Source organism: Tyto alba, unplaced genomic scaffold (genome assembly GCF_018691265.1).
Source record: "Tyto alba isolate M040663 unplaced genomic scaffold, T.alba_DEE_v4.0 Super-Scaffold_48, whole genome shotgun sequence".
Lineage (NCBI taxonomy): Eukaryota > Metazoa > Chordata > Aves > Strigiformes > Tytonidae > Tyto > Tyto alba.
In genome coordinates this window covers 891,268-913,689 of record NW_024881324.1, presented here as the reverse complement: position 1 = coordinate 913,689, position 22,422 = coordinate 891,268, and the positions used below count along the sequence as shown (strand labels likewise).

The 22,422-nt window shown below is 42.0% G+C and overlaps 1 protein-coding gene across 6 annotated transcripts in view; it reads left to right on the top strand.

Annotated features, from left to right (window-relative positions):
* Positions 1-22,422, top strand: part of KIAA0319 (KIAA0319 ortholog) — a 96,190-nt gene that overhangs the window by 38,041 nt on the left and 35,727 nt on the right. For 5 of the 6 annotated variants that reach the window (XM_032998922.2, XM_032998925.2, XM_032998926.2 and 2 more), the window contains exons 2-3: positions 9,788-9,944; positions 17,117-17,883. In XM_032998922.2, coding sequence (XP_032854813.1) covers positions 9,896-9,944; positions 17,117-17,883 — 816 coding nt within the window. In that variant the 5' untranslated portion in view covers positions 9,788-9,895. The remainder of the gene's footprint in view (positions 1-9,787; positions 9,945-17,116; positions 17,884-22,422) is intronic. The other variant, XM_042806752.1, reaches the window with a different exon arrangement.

Here is a 22,422-nt window from a genome sequence, read left to right as displayed (position 1 = left end):
AGTTAGCTTTGTTGATATTAGTACTTATATTGCTTGAGCCAGTCTCTGCCAATCAACCTGTGAACAGGCCTTGAAGGCTAGCATAAATTAGATGCACTTATGTAACTTCTGAATCTGGTTTTATAACACCTTAGTCTTTTAATACAAAAATATTAGCTAAAATCCTAGCACATCCAATTGACTTCAAGTGTCAGACTTTCTTCTACTATATGGCATATTGTTAATTAATGAAGGTAATATCTATCACCTGAAGGCCATAAAACAGGAAGTTTGCTTTTCATTTTAAGTGAGGTGGGTTCCAGAGAACTTTTTCAGTAAAACTTAATTTTGATGTCGTAGCCTTACATTGTGTTCCTCCACAATGTCTGCGTTGTAAGTACTATTACTGCTGTAATGTCAAAGTGAAATCTAGTAATTGATTGAATTGCAACAATTCAAATCACACTGGACAATAAATAAAAGCTTTTGCTACTCTTTCTGTAGCTGCTGTTGCTTTGGCTGAAGTTGTAAACTTTTGTTGTTTCAAGACAACCTCATGTTTTATGTGGCAGCTAGCTTCTACATTTTGGAGATGGCAAGTGTCTGCAGTTTCCTTTGAACTCTGAACATCTCTGTGTTCAGCACTTCTGAGATCATTGTTCAGACTTTATACATAGTATATTTACAGACTTGGGTCCTCTGGATCTGCAAATACTAGCTTTCATGCTTAGGTAGAGAACAAGTTAGAAGACGATTTATTTTTTAAAAAAAGTATTAGATATTAAAAAGCAGTATGAACAGTTGCAAGGGTTTGGATATCATAAATGAGATCTCCTAAATCCTGACACTGACTTAAATGGGATCATGACTTTATTCTATTAAGTTTTTATTAAAAAAAAAAAAAAAAAAAACAACACAAAAAACCAACAAAAACCAAAACCCCAAACAAACAAAAAAACCACACACAAGAAAAAAACCAAACCAACCAAACAAAAAAAAACCACCCAGTATTTAAAGTCTTGACAATCTGTGAAAGACTGTGAATCTTGTGAGTTCAAATTGTAGGGCTTTCTCTACAGCAATGAGAGAATTTTTTTCTTCTACTGAAGGATGAGACTTTTTCAAGAATTACTATAGTTCAGGAGCTGGCACTTAGTATTTTGACAATTTTTCCTTAAGAACTGCAGTACAACAATGATGATTTGAACCATAGTGCCATTTTATTTTTGATGAGGGCTCGTAGTCTTAAGTGGAGAATAAAAAATACTCTTAGTTTCAACCCATTGCCGTAGCAAAGCTTTTGTTGTCATTTTCGTCCAGTCATTTTTGACCTTGAGCAAGTGCAAAATAAATAAATTCTTGCGTTCTGTGCACTTATGTGATCCAACGTAAACTATGTGAGTATCTTTCTTCTAACTCTCCTTATAAGTTACTCAAGTTTATCCAGAGGCGTCAGCCAGCATCTACAAATTGTACCTCTGCTGCAAAAGGATGGTTTGGTTATCTACCTGCTGTGCAGCGCAGCTTGCTGGATTTATTGTTTTCTGTCGTAATGACACTCGAAAGAGGAAGCGGATTGAGACTGCACAGCTTTGTCACACAGGCCTTCAGTCAGCTGTTGGACAGTTGCAACTTTAAGATCTGCAAGCTTCAAAAAGATTTGTACAGCCTTTTCAAAAAGATTTTTACAACCTTTTCTGTGTGTGTACGTCTCCTTCCAGGCAGTCTGCTAGATCTTTTTTCCATCCAAAGCTTAAAACTGATGTATAACCAATGGATAGTTTTCTTCTGTGGTCTGTTTATCCGGTGTAAAAATAGTTCAATACTGGAAGACAGTTAGAGAAGTTCTGAAATACCCTTCACAGGAGGCTTAAGACAGGTGAGATAAAAATCCAGAGGATGTAAGTGTGCTTTGTCTTGTCTCTGCACTGTGGAAGGGACAAGATACTGTCTTGTTCCTTCAAGATCTCCCTTTCCAGGTCTCACTTCATTTTCGCTGCAGAGTACATACATGATGGTAGCAGAGATAATTGATAAGGGAGGCCATGTTCTTGCGAAAATGGAAGACACATGGAAACCAGAGTATGTTCTTTTAGAGGAATTGTCCAATATTTTGTCCCTCTTCTGAGGGGAGGGATTTCTATGTTGCTGGACTGTGGGAGTGGAGGGTGTTCAGATGTCTAACGATCTCACTCTGTGTTACTGAGGTTAGTTTTTGATTAATGGATGCTGCCTCCCTGCGGGTCTGGCTGACCTCAGGGCTATACAAATGTCTATTGCAAATTAAGTAGTAACAATCCTGAATTATTCTGACCTTTTTCCACTTATTATTGTATGCCATAATATGTTGTAAATACTGACACCAATAATAGTGCTTTAATTTCTCAGCAGAGCAGTTCCACCATTCATTGATGTTTTTAAAATATCTTTTTCTTCTCTGGAAATAATTTTTGATGCCATATACCCCTGCTGAGCATCTCACCTCTAGGATTTCCCTTGTTGTTTGCTCTCTCCACAGCAGTTGTAATAAAGGCTACTTAAATCTTGTAGAATAAAATTACTCCTTCCATAAAGCAGTGCTGTTTTGTTTTTGTTTGTCCAGTTGGTGTCACTTAGCAGTTGGGAGAGCTGCAGGTGCCAGCAGAACCAGCGCAGCACGCAGTCCATCGAGTATAACACAGCAGAGTATTTTTCAGCTATTCAGTTTATCACCATTAACTTGCTGTTTGTGCCCTGAACTTGACCGAGTAAGTTGATTTAGAGTTGGGAGGTAATGCCAATCTAATGTTAGCCTTTAGCAAGACCTGCGGGAGCCCTTCTGAATAAAGCAGAGACACATTTGCAATTATAGCTATACCCTATAGCTGCAATAACTTTCCAACAGTAGTCATGGTTTTGTTTTCAAGTATGAGTATCTATTGTTAGAAAATTGTGTGAGAGGGGAAGGTGACTTTGCACAGGTCATAAGCATTGACGTCTCTGATATCTTCCACATCTGCTGAAGGGCTTGAAACTTACACCCTTTATTTAGATGCCTAACCTGTGACTGTTTTGATGATATGTGTTCATGCAGTACCTGTTAATGTTACAACTCTTAGTGCATGCACCCATCCCCAGTTTTTCTCTGTGCTATTGGAGACAAATGCTACTGTAACAAAGTTCCAGTTTTCTTTGGCAGTAGTAATACAGTGTTAATGCTCAGCTATTAACTGACTGGCTCAGGTATTAATGCAGGTACAATAGCTGATAAAATAACTGATTTGAATTCTTCATGAGTGGTGGATTTCTCAAAGGATTGTCTTCTATCATGTTTAATAGAAATATTGATGTGTGCGTATATGTAGATAGACACTTTGAAGTATAGGACCACCAAATCAGTAATGTGTCCATTTACTCAGGCATCGTGGGTTTTGTAAGATATACTGTCAGGGGTTTTGCTGTAGCTGTGGCTTGAGTTTCAGATACTGTTTCAGTATTTCTTTGACACATTGCCTGGCTGTGCTAATGGCCAGAAGGGCAGGGAGGTGAGAAGCCCCTCCTTGCCTTTCTTACTGTTGCTTGTGTGGCTGGGCCCAGTGTTCCAGCTGCCCGCTCTCCTGGAAGTCTCTGCTGCCTAGCATTGCTCTCTGGCTGCTTTGACGACAGTGCTTGTTCCTCTCTCTGATTTTGTTAGTGTGAAGGGATTCTTCGATGCGTTTTGTAGGACGCCAGCGTGCTGCCTTATGCTCTATTTGCTGTTCCTCAGCTCTAGGATTTGAATGTATTCCCAGATACAGGTAATTAAGTCTGTACATGTTCTTACTGTTATAGCCCTGGCCTAATTTTGTAGGAGGTGGCAATATAGTTCTGCTTGGCTGACCCCTTTCCCTCTTTGAGGGAGAAAATCACTTGATTCTGCATTAAAGTCCAGGTGAACCAAAATGGAGTGAGATACGGGGCAGAGGAGAGTGGGACAATACAGGCAACTCCTCCTCCTTGGAAAGCTGTTGTACTTCATGTGTTATCTACCAAAAGATGATGTAGTCCTGATCAGCAGCTGCATGTGTTTAAAAGATCGGAAAGTAGTTGAAATGCATGTATTGAGGGTTCAGTCCAGAATTTCTCCTCCTCTTGGCTAGAGCACTGCCAAAAGTTGCCAGCTGGAACAGAAAAACATGGCTTTCGGAGTAAGGCAATATATGTATAATACATACATGTTTTTACCATACTTACCTATATACTTCTCAAGGCTGCTGTCCATCATCTAGCTAAGAGTGCAAGTCAGACTTGAACTGTTAAGAGCCAAGAAGTTCCAAAGTCATTACCATCAGTGCTGCCTGCTCGTATTGTCATAAAATGAACAGGCTTTGTGATATCAGTGAAGGATAGAGATTCGGCTAGAAAATTAATCTTGTGGCCTTAGTTATTTTTAACGGCTGGAATCTCATGGCTGGCTGCTGCCTTAAATTTTAATGTCTTGTGTTTGTGATGAAACTTGCACTTGTAAGGAAGATAAGAGGAGCATCGCTTCCATACACTGAAGCAGTCTTAACTGTCTTAACTGTTTAAAAAGGCATACAGTTTCTGGTAGCTTCTGATCCACAGATGAGAACAAGACTATGCACTGAAGTATGACAACATGTGCTTTGTGATCCTGATCCTGATATCAGGAAATGCAAGATAGTTTTACAGTGAGCGCAAGCTCTTTTATTATGTGGAGACTAAACATCAATAGATGTGTAGCCACAAAGAAGCGTGGGAGGGCACAGTGCTGTTTTTGTGCTGTCACTGTATCCTCACATGGTATGTCCCATAAGGATTCAATTAAGATTGTGCATGCAGTCTAAAGTCTGGCATTTTGTAGCTCTGGTAATTCATATTTTCTTAATATAAATTAAAAATAAAACCCACAACTGTTTGCTACAGGTACTTATGTGTCTGAACACAGGAGAAGTAGTGCTGCAAAAATCTGGATCTTTTGCACAGTCTCTTAGTGTTTTTCTTAGTGTTGCTAGAAGTAATTGTGAACTCCTCGGTCAGCCCTTCTGTAGGATATAGAAGCAGTTACTTGTCTCCTTTTAGTAGCAGTGAGATAGTCAAGTTGGCCTTGCAGAGGAAGAAGGCCTACAGAATAGACAAAATTATTTTTCTGCCTTCTGATGGGGTTAATTCTGACCTCGTAATGTTCTGATACTGAGCCTGACACATTTTTCCTTAGGCTAAAGGACTGAAAGTCTCTTTTAGGCACATGGTCCATTTGTCTGCTTCTGGGAATGAGTGAAGGTTATAGCAAATGCACAGTATCTTGGAAACCTTGAGTTTCAGTAATAAGCTCTTCTGCAAATCATAATTTTTGGTGGCTAACAACTTTCTAAATCTAGACAAGTTTCCATAGAAACAGGAAAAAGGCTGTGTGTGCAATTATGGTCTTACCATAATATCTTCCCTCCCACTCAGTCTGCTGAGGTATTTGGGGTATATATGTTAATAAGTTGAAATACTTAATAGGTTGTCTATCTTATCTCTGGTTTTTTGTTTGTATTCTCAAAAGCATTCAAAAAACTGTAGAAAGGTGAAGTTTATAAAAATTGTATGCTTGGTATGGCGCTCTGATTTAGTTTGAATGTTATGAAACAAAACAGTAAAGAAAAATAACCACTTTGAGTAATATGTTAGAATAAATGTGCAGATGATCAGCATAGGCACATGTATGCTAGTGGGTTCAGCTTGGAAGGGCTTGAGAAATCACCTGTTTTCAACTGAAGATCATTGCCTGCATAGCTGAGAGCCAGGATAGATTCACCATGGGAAAGTCATGCTTGACCAACCTCGTAGTCATTTCATTATAGAAAAATCTGTCTTGGTAGGTGAGGGGAGAACAGTGGATACTGCCTACATTGACTTCCGTAGGGTTTTTGACACTGTTTCCCATAACTGTTGTAGAGAAGCTGTTGAAGTACGGGCTGGATGAGCCAGCAGTGAGGTGGATTGAAAACTGGATGAATGGCTGGGCCCAGAGTGTGATGGTCAGTGGCACAAAGTCTCGATGGAGGCCAGTAGCTAGAGGTGTACCCCAGGGGTCAGTACTGGGTCCGGTCCTGCTTAAGATCTTTATTAATGGATGATGGGACAGAGTGTATGCTCAGCATGTTTGCTGATGACACAAAACTAGGAGGAGTGGTTGATAGGCCAGAGGGTCGTGCTGCCACCCAGGGTGACCTCAGCAGGCTGGAGAAATGGGCTGACAGGAACCTCACGGAGTTCAGCAAGTGGAAGTGCCTGTGGGGAAGAACAACTCCATGGGAACCACCTGGCTGTAAGGCAGATTGGCAGAAAAGGACCGTGGGGTCCTGATGGACACCGAGCTGACCGTGAGCCAGTGTTGTGCCCTTGAAGCAAAGAAGGCCAATGGTATCCTGGGCTGCAATTGAAGGAGCATTGCCAGCACATCAAGGGAGGTGATTCTTCCTCTCTACACTGGTAAGGCCACACCTTGGGTACTGTGTCCAATTCTGGGCTCCCCAGTACAGGACCGATGCGAGAGCTACAGGAGACAGTCCATTGAAGATGATTAAGGTGCTGGACCATCTATCCTATGAGGAAGGGCTGAGAGAGATGGGGCTGTTCAGCCTGGAGAAGGCTTGGAGGGAGCTCTTCAGTGTTTACAAATGCCTGGAGGGAGGGTGTAAAGATTGAGCTGGGTGGTGCCCAGTGACAGGCCAGCAGGCAATTGGCACAAACTGAAATGCAGGAGTTTCCCTCTGAAACACTTTCAAAGCAAGAAGCACTCTTGGTGTGAGGGGGACCAAGTACTGGTGCAGGTTGCCCATGGAGGTTGTGGAGTCTCCACTCGGAGATACTTCAATCTGTCTGGACATGGTCCTTGGCATCTTGTTCTAGGTTGCCCTGCTTGAGCAGGGAGGTTAGACAAGGTGACCTGCAAAAGTCCCTTCTAACCTCAACCATTCTGTGGATTGTGTGAGTCTGCATAGTTCATTTCAGTGCAAAATGAAACAATTTCATTTGTATCACCTTTACAGTGAAATAAAAAGGCAATGTTCCATGTTGTGTGACCTTCAGGACTGACTTAAACATTCTTCTCCACCTATGTCAAAGTGCCCATTTCTGTTCTGTTGCTGATGGTGCTGTGCCCTGACATTGCCCGGGGCTCAGCCATTTCAGTTGCCGTATTCTAAGCAGGATATCTGGAATGACTTCGCTTAAAAAAATAAGAACTTCTGGGCTCTTTGTCTGTTACAAAACTGGCTAACTTTATAGATGATGGAGGAACAGAAGAACAATTGGGAAATGCAAGACAGTGAAAAAATAGCCCTGTTGCTGAAGAGTTTGTAGCCTGGAAGTAGTACCTGGAAGCATCCAGACAACCTGTTGCTATTTTTAAGGTGTAGCCTTACTGAATTAGTCCTGTTCACTACAGAGGAGCACAGCTGTGTATTCTGTCAGGAATTGCTCCCTGAGAGATCATCTAACTGCAGATATCAAAATAGTGTCATACTGTAGCCTGTACATGTTTCTTATCAAGCACAAGGACCACTAATCACTGTCTTTATTGTGTAAACCTGATATGATGCAGGCCTTGCTAGACTATACCATCAAAGAGCTGAGAGATTGAGAAGAGGTAAACATCCAACCCCAGAAGGTGCCAGAGGCTGGATGACTGCCCAAGAAGCATGAAGTCAGCAAAAAAAATCTGTGTTAACTGGGGGAGTTTCTACACACATGCACCCCCACCCTCATTCCCACCCCCCTACCCCCCCACCCCATAAGGAGCATGTGTGCTAATTTACACAGCAAGCAAGACTATTTCAGATATAATTAACCAATAGCAGATGGAATGGTAATGATGGACCAATGAGCATAAACTTAGGTTTTTACTAATCATGTAACAAGATAAATAGGCTGTAGATCCTTTGTGTGTTGTGCTAGCTTTGTGGAATTATCCCCCTAGCACCCATCTTTGCACAACTATGGAATAAACTGGTATCTCGGCTCTGTGTGTGAGAGAATGGCTTTTGCACATTGGGCAAGACACCCTGTTTGAGGGACAACAATACTAGAAGCAGTGTAGTGCTGTTGTGTGGCGTGTTTCATTTTTTTTTGGTAACAGTTGTTTCTTCTGATGAGAGGAAATTTTTCTAAATGTGCAGCATATAAATAAATGGGGAGAACAGCTTACTCTTCAGTGTTCTGGCCACGTTGCATCTGCCTTAGGAAAGGGACTTTTGATGATGTTGAATAGAACAAAGGTCACAAATGTCAAGTTATATTTTAAATGAAGTATCAGGCTTTTGGAATGTTAATGATAGTCTTTTATGGTTTTGCAGGGAGCTTGCCCAAAGCCTTGTGTTTTTGTACTGGGGGCTTGTTCTTCATTTAATTATTTTCTGGTTTTGTTTTTGTTTTTCTTGCTTTAGTGATGTTCTGTGGTCATTTTGCTTATGTTTTGAGCAGAGTTAGTGTTTCTACCACAGACTTAAGGAGAAGCTGACAGAGTCTAGTATTCTCTGACCAGGTTCTTCCAGATATTCCATGTGTGGAGAGTGTAATGTTTAATATCAGATTTACTTATTTGGAGATACTTGATGTGTCATGAGACTTCTGATTTTGCAGAACAATCCAAAATATACTGAAAGCACAATGCAAATGTACATTACACTTGGCAAAATATCGCAATGGCAGTATACAGTTGAATCACAATACCAGGGTGATTCCCATTATTGGTCTCTACAGTAAGCTCACTGTCGCAACATGGGGCATCCTCTGTCACTGGGAAGGAACATGTGGGTTGAAGGCAGCTCAAGCCCATTGCATTCTTCAAAATTCTTTTGTTAGTTTTTCAGTTTTTATACTCTGTATTGGTGTGAGCTGCATATTGGCTCCCCCTGCACTGGCCTGGCTAGCTGGGGGAGACATTCACACTCTTCAATGAAAATGGGAGAAACGTTTAAACCATCAATTGATCCACTCAACCAACTCAAGGAACCCTCCAAGAGCAGCCAGTCAGCAGTGTTTCTGTCGTATGTAGATAAGCAGGTGAAATATGAAAGTCATTACCTTTACGAAGTCATATAGTGAACATTAAAGAGAATTGACTGGGATACTCTGCCTTGGCAAGGGCTATTCTCTGAAAAAAAGCACTGCCTGTGTTTTCATTTACAGAAGTGTTTCTTGTTCAAGCATCTACTTAGGATCCTTTACATGGGGGGAGTTGTGAGTTTGGCTAAACTAACTTTTTCCTTGCATGAGTAATGTTGCTTTGAACTATATAGTTCCTTAGTAGACCTGTCTGTTGCTTAGACTGCCTTATTTTGAGAATTTGGTGTCTTGGCAAGGAGTGTTTCCCTAGAAATTCTGGAGAAGTGTCTGCTTGCATTACCTTGATAGCGGGGAGAGGATAGCTTGAGGGCTGCCTCAAGAGCTGATGCTGCATGGATTTTAGCACTGGTGATCCTGTCCGTGATTCCTCAGTTAAGGGTACCTGATTTTTTCTGTTCTAAAGACAAAGCAAAACGAGGGTCTGGATAACTGCACCTGGAGTATTTGTGGGTTTTGAGATACAGGAGACCAAGCGTACAAATCTTTCTGGGATGTTTCTGCATCTCCTGAGAATTACTTTTTTTTTTTTTTTTTTTTTTCCCCAGGTAAGTAATTTGTTCTGTATCTTTAGTTTGCCTGATCTACTATGTCATCCGTCAAGAAGTCAGGAAGTAATAATAAAGCCTGCCTTTAACCTGTCTGTTGGCTTTTACTGTAACATTGTAATTAATACTCACATTTGACCTATTTTTTCCTATGCTGTCTGTTGCAGTGCGTCATGGCCACAGCAGGGCACTAAACAATATTAGAGGAAACCAACTTTAAGACATTTTCCTGCAGCTGGTTGGAAAAGCAGTTGTCACTGCCTTCCTGGTGCAGCATGGCATTTGGACTTGGTGTTCTCTGCCTGTTACTGTGGGCAATAACAGGTAGGATTTTACTTCTTGTGTGTCTGAGTCACACAGAACGAGTGAAGCAAAAGCTCCTGGAGTGTGTGTACATGTGTGAATGAAATAATAAGGCAAGAGCTTGGAAATCTTGTGACTCCTCAGTGCAAAAAGTGCTTGTAAGGTACGGCTTCATAACTGGCAGATGATTGCAAGGGAGGCAGGCAGTTGCAAGGAGCTGTTTGGAGCCGATTTCAAAAGGGATGTTTTAAGGGAGATGCACGAGGCAAGAGAGGGTAGTGGGAGAGTTTTCCTTCTCTCTCTCTTGCAGGACAGCAATTTAAGAATGATGTATTGCTTGTGTTCTGAGCTGCCTTTTTCTTCTGAAGTATCATGGGAGGGGTGATTTACAAGAAGCATAAATGTATTTGTTTATATCCCTCACCTCATCATTTGATCTACGGACATGTATTTCTTTTCAAAGACCACAGGAAAGTCCTAAGTTTCTGCTTCAGTCACAGAGATAGGTAAATTTTTTCCATAATCAGACAGATGAAGAATGATAGTAATTGTTAATACTGTGTCGGTGTCATAGGGAGACTTAATCTGGTACAGTCAGTTTTGACATGGCAACTACAACAGATACAAACAAGGGGTTTATTTCTTTAAAAGGCAGTGTTTGAATTATGGCTGTGGAGATACTGGCAGTACCTATCATAGCAGGAATTGAGAAAATAATGATTGCTTATCTGGCTTTCATCTCCTCTAGTGTAAACAGGATTGGCTGTTTCATGAGGGAGAGCTTTGCTGATGTGCTACAGCTTGACTGCTGAATTTGGAAATGTTGGATGAGGGGGGATAGGTATTAATTACAGCTGTGCTTGTAGCTGGTTTGAAGTAGTCCTCAAGATCACCCTGAGGATCTCATGGACCTGAGGTTTTTGTTGCTGTAGTAAACGATAAATGTGCCTTTTATAAATAAATAAAATACTCTCCTATGAGCCACTGAGTACCTGCTGTGGAATCCATGCCAGTTTCTTTAGAAAAGACCATCAAGCAGCTTCAATAGGAGGCAAGAAATGTGCAGTAAATTCTGAATTTTGACTGTGGAGAATGTCACAGTTTTATGCTCTTGACAATGCTGTTAATTGTTAGCAGGCTAGAATATCCACTGTGTGCATGTAGAAAAACTTGTTTTAATTCTCTAGTTGCAATTTTGCTACCCCCTGTTGATTTATCTGAGAATAAGACCATTACACTGAGATTGCTGGCTGTATTCCCAGCCTCTCCCTGTATTTCAGGTACCAGCAAACAGTGTTTAGGGGCTAATATATTCTAGTATCCCATATTATTTTAGTATTTATTTCCATCTTAATTCATAGTAGTTTTCATCGAAGTAATATTAACTCTAACTAAACTGGAAGGTACCTACTGATTTCCAGGATATGTTTGCTGAAATACATCAGTGGATGCTCACCTTTGTTAAATCCAAAAGACTTCTCTTTTCTGCAAGCTTTAAGGTGAACTGACTCAGACTCAGAAATCTGCTAGATGTCCATTCTGCAGTTTTTCTCTGCACATGAGCTTGTGTTTCTAAAGGCTACTTTTTCTTAAAAAAAAGTTTTCTTGCCACTTGCTTTAACTTAATGAGAAGGCTGACAATATAAGAAGGGCTTGACATTGCATTGTTGAGAGAATAGTGAAACAGGCTTGTTAGTGAATATATCTTCAGAAGGATAGTGAAGAATATGCTCTGGTTTGTCAGATTGATGTGGGATACTCTCTCCTATTTGGATGACTTTTTTTTTTTTGTGCACGGTGGCTTTTGGTGAATAAGTGTTTTTCATGAATGTGGTAGGTTGACCCTGGCTGGCTACCAGATGCCTAGCAAGTCACTCTATCACTTCCCCTTCTGAACAAGACAGGGGAGAAAAATATTATTAAAAGCTTATGGGTCAAGGACAAGGAGATCACGTACCAATTAGTCAAGAGCAAACCAGACTTGGCATAGCGAAGTTAATTTATTACCAGTTACTCAGAGTAGGATAGTGAGAAGTAAGAACAAATGTAAAACCACCTTCCCCCCACCTCTCCCTTCTTCCCAGGTTCAGCTTCACTCCCAATCTTTCTGGCTCCTTCCCCTGAGCAGCCGGGGGGAATGAGGAATGAGGACTGCGATCAGTTCACAAGGCTTCATCTCTGCAGCTTCCTCCTCATGTTCTTCCTGTGTCCAGTGTGGGGTCCCTCCTACAGTCCTTCACAAACTTCTCCAACATGGGTCTTTCCCATGGGCTGCAGTTCTTCAAGAACTGTTCCAGCACAGGTCCTTTCCACAGGGTACAGTCTGTCAGGAACAGAGCGCTCCAGCATGGATCCACTTTGTGTTGAGGATTTGCTTTTATGTAACTGAGCATTTTTTGGTCTATTTGTTCTCTTTTTCCTCCCCTTGCAATGCTTAATCTGCAGTCAGCATCCTTACTGAGGCCCAAAAGAGCACTCTGGCATCCGGGATGTACCCCTGTTTAACAACTTGTGAGAGTTCAGGGAGAGGAAAAACCAAATAACCTAAAAGCAGGTCCTCGCAGAAAATGTGCTTCTGCATGGGCTCCTCTCCATGGGGCTGCAGGTCCTGCCAGGAGGCTGCTCCAGCATGGGCTCTCCATGGGGTCACAGCTTCCTTCAGGGCTCATCCACCCACTCCAGCAGTCTGCCATGGGCTGCAGGTGGCGATATGCTTCACCATGGACCTCCGTGGGCTGCAGGAGGACAACCTGCTTTACCGTGGTCTTCAGCGCAGGCTGCAGGGGGGAACCTCTGCTCTGGTGTCTGGAATACCTCTTCCCCCTCCTTCTTCACTGACCGTGGTGTCTGCAGGGTTGTGTGTCTCATATTCTCACTCCTCTCTCCTGGCTGCTGCTGTTGTGCAGTGTTTTTTACCACTTCTTAATTATGTTATCACAGAGGTGCTACCAGCGTTGTTGATGGGCTCAGCTTTGGTCAGCAGTGGGTTCCTCTTGGAACTGGCTCTGCCTGACATGGGAGAAGCTTCTGGTGTCTTCTCACAGAAGCCACCCCTGCAGTCCATTTACTCCCTCCTCCTGACTACCAAAACCTTGCCACATAAACCCAATACAGTGAAAAAGCTAGAACAGTAGGCAGATCATCTAATGGATACAAATATCTACCACTGACTGATGTTTGTGTCTCTCAGGAGGCTTGAGCTGGGTGTGGCAGTAGGTGTTAGTTTGTACCATGTATACCATGTACCATGCTCTGTCACTCAGCATCTCAACAATTTGGATGATTGACTTCCTAATCCTGTGAATACAGCTCCTAATTTCTCCACAGAGGCATTCCTTATAATGTCAGTCTCATTTCCTCTGGCTTATATCCATTCATTGATGAAGTCAGCTTATATTGAAATAGATTTAAATTATTCTGGCCATTAATAAAAATCAATAGTTTTTATGCTAATGCATTCAATTTATTTTTTTTTTTTTCCTATGAGAGATGAAGACATTGCTTTCCATCACAGAAACGACAGTTTACTTTGCAATTAAGAATCCAGCACCTTGGAATCAATTCAATCTAGCTCTCATCTTGAGCAGGCATATTCTAATCTGGCGTTTGAGGCAGACCTTGTAAATACTGCTGCTGAAATGCATTTCTGCAAATATAATAACGTTCTCAGGGCTGACTTTCAGTTTTCTCATACTCTTTGTGTTCATATTGTGATGCTTTGTTCTGAGATTAGCCACTACAACAAAAATGCAAAGGTGGATGGGCAGGTAATTGCAGTCACAGGTGTTGTGCAATCTAGTTGTGAAATCTAGTTTTTAATTCCATGCATCCCAGCCATAGATTACATGACCTCCCAGAGTCTTTGCTAAACATCACCAGTATCCTTTTCTTTACTCCAGGGGAGGGTGTTTCTAAATATATCGCAAGCCATCAATTTTCAACACATTACATTACTGCTGGTCTTGGACTTTGAAGAATAAGATGAATACCCTTTCCTTCCCATGTATCTAATGCATGAAACACAGGCCAGGAGTGTCAAAGGACACCTTAAGACATAGGTATGCCTTTGAAATGACAGTGGAACCACAAGCCTGGGGTTGCAGTGCATTTTTTGTTACTTAGACTGACATGGCTAAGTGTTCTAGTAATGTGTTCTGGTTCACATGGATCTTTCCAGAGAGACAAGATGCTGTAGTGCCCGATTATGATCTCTGAGATTATAGTGAATTATGCAGTATGCCAGGTTAATTCACATTATCCACATCTCTGTTGGAAGTGGTCTGGTGTTCCTTTGTGGAGGGATGTAATGGCTGCACCCATGCATCTGCCCTTCTAGTCTCCAACTGCAAATAACCAGTGTCATTGATGGGACAGATGAGCTGAGTGATTCAACATGCTTAGGTGCTCGTGTGTATATTAGGGGGAGAATGGGCTGTGGGTTGGATGAGTTGTTGTGTTTGTGTTTTTTTCTGCCCTGACCTCCCTCTTTGAATAGCACTCAGTTGATTTATCAGTGACAAAAAGGGACGATAATGCATGGAGTAAAAACAATACCTGGAGAGGACCCTAAGACCCACTGAACTAATAAGGAAGCTTTCACAGATCCTGGACACAAGAAGTGAATGATAAACATCATGAAGGCTGCTGAAATGGCCACAAAAGCTTTGCAGCTCATTGTTTGTAGATGTAACTAGAATACTCTTTGCTTTAGCTTTGTGTTGAAGATTTGCTTTTATGTAGCTGAGCATTTTTTTGATCTATTTGTTCTCCTTTTCCTCCCCTTGCAATGCTTAATCTGCAGTCAGCATCCTTACTGAGGCCCAAAAGAGAGCTTTGGTATCCTTGATGTATCCCTGTTTAAAGGCCTGTGAGATTTCAGGGAGGGGAAACACCAAATAACCTAAAAGTAGCCTGTAGAAAAAGAATAAAAATACATTCATGGTGAACAGAGATGCTAGATGTTGCTAGAGGAACTGATGCAGTGACATTTCAGATGTTGATGAAGTTCTAGGTAATCCTGCTTTTCTTGTTTCCAGACCAGTACTTTCTGTAGGCCCTTACTAAAGCTGCTGGAATATAAGCCTTTCTCAGCATTATCATATAAAGCATGATTTTTAGGGGTTTATAACTGCTGTGGAAATTGCCTCTAGCTTGAAAATTGGAGTTCAAATTCTCCTCTTAGGTGAATGTCATTTAAAAAACCCTGCTCATTTACAGAATTAACTAAATTGATGCAGTTTGAAAAAGAACAGAATGGTTAAATGGGCTGCCTGACTCCTATAGTTCATTTTAACCCAGAGCTCTGCTGGCTCCCCTCTCCTAAGTTGTGCAGACAACTTAAACGAAGGACTTGCAATAACAATTTGGAGTCTCTGCCAGGGTCTTATGTTCTCAGAGATGAAAGGGAATGTAGAGGAAATATGCAATGTGAACGAAAAAAAATCACAAATACTGAGCATCTCGTGGGTGCAGATGAAGATACTTCATGTCTGGGCTATGTTAGAATAGGATAGGTTGTTTTAAATTCATGTTCCCCTGGATAGATTTTTTTCTTTACTGAAAGTGTAATATGGAATGATAAACATCATCCCAGCTCTGTATGAAGAAGTAACTGAGGTCTGAAAAGTGGTACTTGAAGCTGCTTATCCTTTCTTCTTCAGCTATACCTATTTGCAAGTCATTGATCTTTTCTAAAATTTATTTTTGTTTCATGTTTTTCCTCACCCCAAATAGACACCTCTGCAAAACCATCATAAAGTCTTGTCCGCTCTATCCCTCAGCGTGTGGTGCAGTTTTTTTGTTTCGGGTTTTTTGCATGGAACTTTACCTACTTTCAAGCTGTACATTCATCCCAGGCAGTGTGATGCCCCACAGGTATGTCAGTGGCTGTATTCAGATCATGTATTGTGAAACAGCGTACTGCACTTCAGCCCAGATGATGTGGTGGGAGCCGTAGCGCGGTGGGTGTACACACTGCGTGTGTAGGAGAATCTCTGCATCTCCAGGCCTCTAGGTCATGGTCAGACCTAACCCCTCTTGCCAACCTATTCCTACACCTTGATTTCATTCTTTCTGCTCATGAGCTCAACAGATTTGAGCTGAAATCCATTGGTCAAGCTGCCTTTTTCTCCTGCCATATACTGTTGTGAATAAGGAGGTTTGTGTTGCCAGAACTCAACTGTTAATGATATGCAAAGCAAGCAGAGTCAACTTTGTTGTACATTGCTGTGTTAGCTCCACAGTGGTGATGATGTTTTCATTGGTTGAGTTAGCAAGTCTAGTTGAAAACTGTGTTAAGAAGAATGTCCTGGTTTTACTCCACTGTTTTTTGAAGCATGATCAGATTTTTCAAGTTGCGTTTCAGAGAGAGGAATTGTGAAGAGCGGATACAACCAGGAAAAAAAAAAAAAAAAAAAAAAAAAAAAACCAAACAAACAAAAAATTAACTAGAAAAGATGTTAAAAATTGACTGAGATATAGAGTTAATTCATGCGTGGTTTGAAAACTTCACACTCAGTCTATGGTATGCTGTGAAAATAGTTCTGATATCATACTAAAAGATTACAACTTCACTACAAAGAGAGGAAAGATGCTTTCTACTGGAGCAAGCTCTTGGGATTTCACATGACCAGTGGGGAAAGCAGCAAAAGTTTGAGAATTTGATCCAGCTTTTAGATTAAGCCCAGTAATTTTAATGGCGTGAAGGACTCTTCATGAAGCTCAAGTGAGATACCAAATATTTCTCCTATGTATATTTTTTGCTGCCTTCTCCCTCAAATGAAGCAATGACATGTTATAGCATCTTACAGAGTTTAGTTTCAAAACATGTTTTGCTTGCTCTACTATGGGGGTAATGGAAGTACCTCATGATTTTTTTGTGTTCCCTGCTCTGTTTTGTTTTCAAGTGTTGGCAACTGACTTTTATCTCTGTTTGTATTTGTAGCAAGGGAGTAAGAGGTACTTTGCAAAACGTACCAAGATCCTACACTGAAAGATCCTCCAAACTACAAACACTACTGCAGAGGGACATGTTGAAAAAACAGTAGTGGTGATATTAGTGAAAGGAAATGAGCTTATTTAGGTAGGGTACCACCTGTCTTTATCTCATCTCCTGTGGTAAGCCATTTTTGGTCACGGTAAACTATTATGGCTTGGTTGTAGTGTTGTGCCTTATGTTGGTGGTGTTGTTTCAGGTTCCAGCTGTGAGCAGTGCAGAGAAGGAGCCACGTACTCAGGTGCAGTAATATCTCCCAACTTAGAAACCACTAAAATTATGCGAGTTCCTCATGCTATGTCAGTGTCGGACTGCATCGCAGCATGTTGTGACCTCTCTGGCTGTGACTTGTCCTGGATGTTTGAACGACGCTGTTACATTGTGAACTGCCAACACAAAGAGAATTGTGAACCTAAAAAAATTGAAACTGTGAAGTCCTATCTCACTTTCGTGCTGAGGTCTTCTCAGAGGCCGGCCTCGCTGCTAGGATTTGGGCAGGTGATCCCAAGCATGGTTCACTCTGTAGGACTCCAGAATGAACCGTCTGAGGAAATGAGTAGCCTGAAGGAGCTGTCTCTGCTTGGCAAAGATCCCAGCCTTGAGGAGATACCTGAATACATTGATGATTATAAAGAGTTGGAGCAGGACCCCTTCCAGGTGAACATCAAACATGAACAGAAGGAGAGCATGGATTATGCTGACTGGGGCCTGATGGTGGCAGGTGAGAACAGCTTCAACTCTTCTGTGGGCGATCATGGAAATAACCAGGAAGACTTTGCTGAAAAGAAAGGGATGGCTGGGAAGGTGGAAAACCTGAATAAAACCAGCTCTGAACTGAACTCTGTCACTGAGCACTCCATAGAGAGCTTGCTGTCTCTCCCGGAGATTACACCATTCCCTGGGAAGACATTTGGAAGTGAAGCAGCTGTTCAGCTTGCACAGCCTGACGATGCTTTGCAAAAAGAGGTATGTTTGCTCTTCAGGAAGCAGGCAGAGTATGGTGAGGCCACTCTGCAATTGCTTTGTTTTTCAAAACAAATTAGGTTATTGCTTTGTAGTGTAACCCTAACACTCAAATGACTTAGTCCTGTTACAGTGTGGAAAGGCTGAAGGGAAGAGGATTGTCTTAATAGGCAGATAATCACTAAAGGACTCTCTTTCTATCAGATAATAAGGAGCAGAGCTCCTCTTAGGACACTGCAGGGTTTCCTTGGAAGCATACAGATGAGTGAGCTTGGACCTGGTGTAATAGTATTACGGTATTCTTTCCTTCTGACCCTTGCTGACAGTTAGCTGAGCAACACTGGTGGTCCCTCTGGTATCCAGAGGCCAAGATCATTAAACATAAGTTTCTCCATCAACAAAATTAAGCCTGCTGAACGGGTTTTATGGTACTAATGCATAGTGGCGTTACAGATGTAATGGTGCTGAGTAAATACCTTTTATAATGCTTTTAAAACATACAAGGAAGGCAGGGTAAATAAGGAGAGATGGTGGTTTTGGACCATGTTGTACAGCAGGATAAATTGGATAAGGTGTCTTTGTTTTCAGAAACCTTTTCTTGAGTCTGGTAATAAGAAAGATAAGGTAAATACCTAAAACCTAATTTAGACACTTAAGTAAGATACATCTGTTCTTTATGCCAACCAGTTTCATCAGTTGGGACTAAAAGGGCTCTGGTTCCTTAAGAACAGGATGGGATTAATTGGAAAGTTGAAGAAGGCTGTAAAGTCAACATTTACTGGGTTTCACACACACCCCTGCTAGAGGGAAGAGGAAATTAAGCAATGTTAGCTGGATTGCTCTAAATTCCACCCGATTTTGTAACCAGCAACTACCTGTCTCTTGCTATAAAAATGATAATTTATTGCCGTTACGGTAAGTCAGAAAAAAGTATGTAAATAAGAAAGTTGCATAAAGCTGTGACAAGTGAGGTTCTTGGAGGGAGTGGTTGAAATGGCAAAAGTACATGTGCAAAACAGTAAGTCTTAAGATACAGTCAAACTTTGATACCGTTGCGGCCCAGAGGTGTGGCAGTGTCTGGGCTCTGCTTTGAGATCTTTTAGATATTCTGAGAACCTCTGGGATTCCTGGGGGGGCTTGTGGGAGTTCTGTGAGGAACATGAGTGGTTGCTGCAACTGGGAGAGGACAGCTGGCAGAGATTGGGGCCTCTAGCAGCTTCTCACAAGCTCTTTCAGCTGTTTACGACCAAAGGGTGTGTTGGGCTTTTGCCGTAGGTGGCTCATGACCATGGAGGGTGATGCACCCTTTGAGCAGGTGCTGGGGGGAGGCCTGGGAGCTCTGCCTAGAGATGATGATGAACTAGTCAGGAGTTTATGTGAATCAGGGCTGGCAGGCTAAATGTTGTGGACAACATTAGGGTGCATGTCTGCCCCAAGACTGCCTGATTAGGAAGAAGTAGATGAAGCCTTCAGGCAACTGGAAGGAGCTTTACATTCATAGCCTCTGGTCCTCCTGGGGGATTTCAGACACCCCAGTACCTACTGGGCGGGGCAAGAGAGCAGGTCACAAGCCATGTGAGAGGTTTCTGGAATGCACTGATAACTTCAGGAAGCTGTCAGAGGTGATTGTGGAGTTGACAAGGAGAGAAGAGGCTCTGCTGGACCTCACCCTGGCACAGGCAAGGAGGGATTGGTCAGGGGTGTGGCCATGAGGTGGTAGAGTTCATGCTCCTGAGAGGGGCAGGAGTAAGTCAAAACCAGGGTCATAGCCATGGACATCAGGAGAAGCCTGTTGTGGAATCAGCTTGGAAGGATCCCAAGACTGTCCTGGAGGGTGGGGACCATGACAGCAGGTTGCTTTTCAAGAATCACCTCCTCCAGGCTCAAGATAGCCTGTGACATTTATGATTGACCAAGTTGGTCTGGAGTGTATTGGCATGAGTGAGAAGATACTAGAACTTGTCTCCATGTGTATGGAAGAGCATTTGCCATCAGATAAAGTGCTGTTGTGAGCTAAAAAGTGGGTACTGCTTCTGCAAGCAGAGTTGACAACTCTGTATTGACCTAAAGTGTGTGGCAAACACAGCTGAACAAATTTGCTCCCCATCTCTAAGGAATCATGTGAATACAGCTTTATGAAAGTTGAAATTTCACATCTTGCAGTGGTAATGATATATATATATATATATATATATGTGGCCAAGCCTACTCTGTAAATCTCTACTTTAATTTTGGCACCCAGCCAGAATAGAAAGATTTTTGCTTTCTCTTTGTGCACACTGCCTGTGTAGATGGGAGTTTATTGCAAAGTGAAATGGAGAGAAACCTGTTTCTCACTGGCACATGGAGGAGGCATTCCTGTGCGGTCTTTACATTGTGCTGACATTATGCTAGCACAGTCGCTGAAATTCCTGTGGAAACGCTGAGGAATGAGCTTGCTTCTTGCAGTGCAGAAGGGACAAAGCTCCAAAACTTGGGTCAGTCTCTAGCCACAGCTGGTAGTGATGTTGAAGAGCTGCTAAGAAAACTATAGTTAGAAGGTGATCTGGCAGTGATCTGTTATCAGAGCTGTAGAGGGTTGATGGGATAGCATTGAAAGCAGTTCATGAAATGTATTGTGAAATTACTCTGAAGGCTCTCTGTTAATGTAGAGAAAGGTTAAGAATCTGGAAAAGCAGAAGGTTTTGAGAAACTGCCAAAGCCTGTGCAACTTTTGTTTCCCAGATGGGAATCCTTTGAATGTAGGCATTCGTAGAGAAATTAAGATGACGAGAGGTTTTGTCAAACGCCTTCCCTAGGTTCAACCTCAGTCCAGACACATCTCCTCTCCCCTTCCTAGTCTCTACTCCCCTTCTTTTCACTGCATATTGTGCTCAGTCCCTTTGAGGTGACCGGTGGCACAGGAGGTTGAGGTCAGTGCATGGCAGTTTCCTTTTTGACACTTGTTGCTTCTTTCTCTTTCCTGCCACTGATCCTTCTTACTCATTGCCTCTGCTCCAGAGTGGGCTTCTCTGTGGGGCTCAGTCCCCTGGGGGGTGGCATGAAGTGCCTCCTTCCAAGAGGGTGTCTCCAGCCCGTCCACACATCCCTTTTCCCGTCTCCTGTCATGCATCCCCCTACCTCCTCCTGTGTCCCCTGCCCCCAGTGGCTATTGCCCTTTCTGAATTACGTCTGAGTGGTTGCACTGTTGGTGTGTGGTGACTTGTTTCCATCCTTTGCCAAACTGCGACCACAGACAGGGATGACCCCTGCAGCCAGTCCTCTGCCACCCAAACCCTGCTGGTTATGCCTAACGCAAACTTCAGGCTTGGCTTCAAGTTTTTCTGGTTTGGGTACAGCACTCGTGACTCTAGTGAAAAAGATGCTGCTTGTGATAAATTCTGGTGATAAGAAGGAAATCTTATCTGTCTTTCTCTTCAGCAAGTAGATGTTTTAATCAAATCTCACATTGATTGTTCAGGCACAAATTTGTGTTTCCTTCTGAAAAAAAATGTTTCTTTGGAAATTCTGTTATTGAAGAAATACTAAATTTTTATACTGTATTAAAAATGTTGAGATGTTTCCAAGTAGTTTTCTCCCTGGTATGTGATCAAAACTGCCTCTCAAACTGTTATCTTTTTGTATAGCTTACGAAAATGTAAAGGTCTTAAACCCATTTTTGCTGATAACTTTAATGAAATACCTTCTGTTTATTACATGTTATATGATATTTTTCTCTCCCCCACTTAGTTCTGCCACAGCGATTCTATATCTCTGTTCCTAGACTCGTGCTGACGCATTCCCTTCTGCAGCTTCCAGACAAAGCTGTTCAGATGAGCGAGACAGAGCAGGGTGGCGAAAGTGCGGTTCTCTCCCTTCACAATAGTCAGCAGGATGCAGTGTCCTCAAGTGCTGTGTTCTTTGAGCAAGTACCTGGAGAGAGATCTTAAATTGTGAGACCAACCAAACACAGGCCTCTAGAATCTGTGCCCCAGGAGCATCCTTACTATAAATGTAGTCAGGTGTAGGGGCTTCTGTATGTGACTTGGGATAGAGCATATGGGGTCTGTCATCTAACTGAATGACCTGGCTTTTGGGTTTACATCAGAGTTCAGGGCGATCTTACAGACTGTCAGCTTGTAGCAGCTCAGTAACATGCATAGATTTAGAAATCTGTAAAGAGTCACTGCTGTCAAGTTGACCAAAACAGAAATCTGCAGTGCTGCCCATTCCTGGAGAGAGATACCTGTGAAGTATTAATTGTCTTTTTAAAATTTCCAGTTAAGTGCTGATTTGTTAAGCAAGGTGAGGTTTTTCAAGTCTTGGATTCCAGCTACTGCTATGTTGATGATGCAGTGTTTCAAACATCTATTCAGTAAGGTAGGCCTGACTTGATTCTTGAGTTTATTGCATTTGCAGGAATAATGATGCAGTCAAAATGCATAAAGCTCTACTGAGAAAGCTTAAGATAGCTGACAGCATATATGTAATGAAGAGCCTTTTAATGTCTGATTGATGTGCCTTCAGAATTGATATTTAAGAGTTAGAATGAAGTGGAGTATC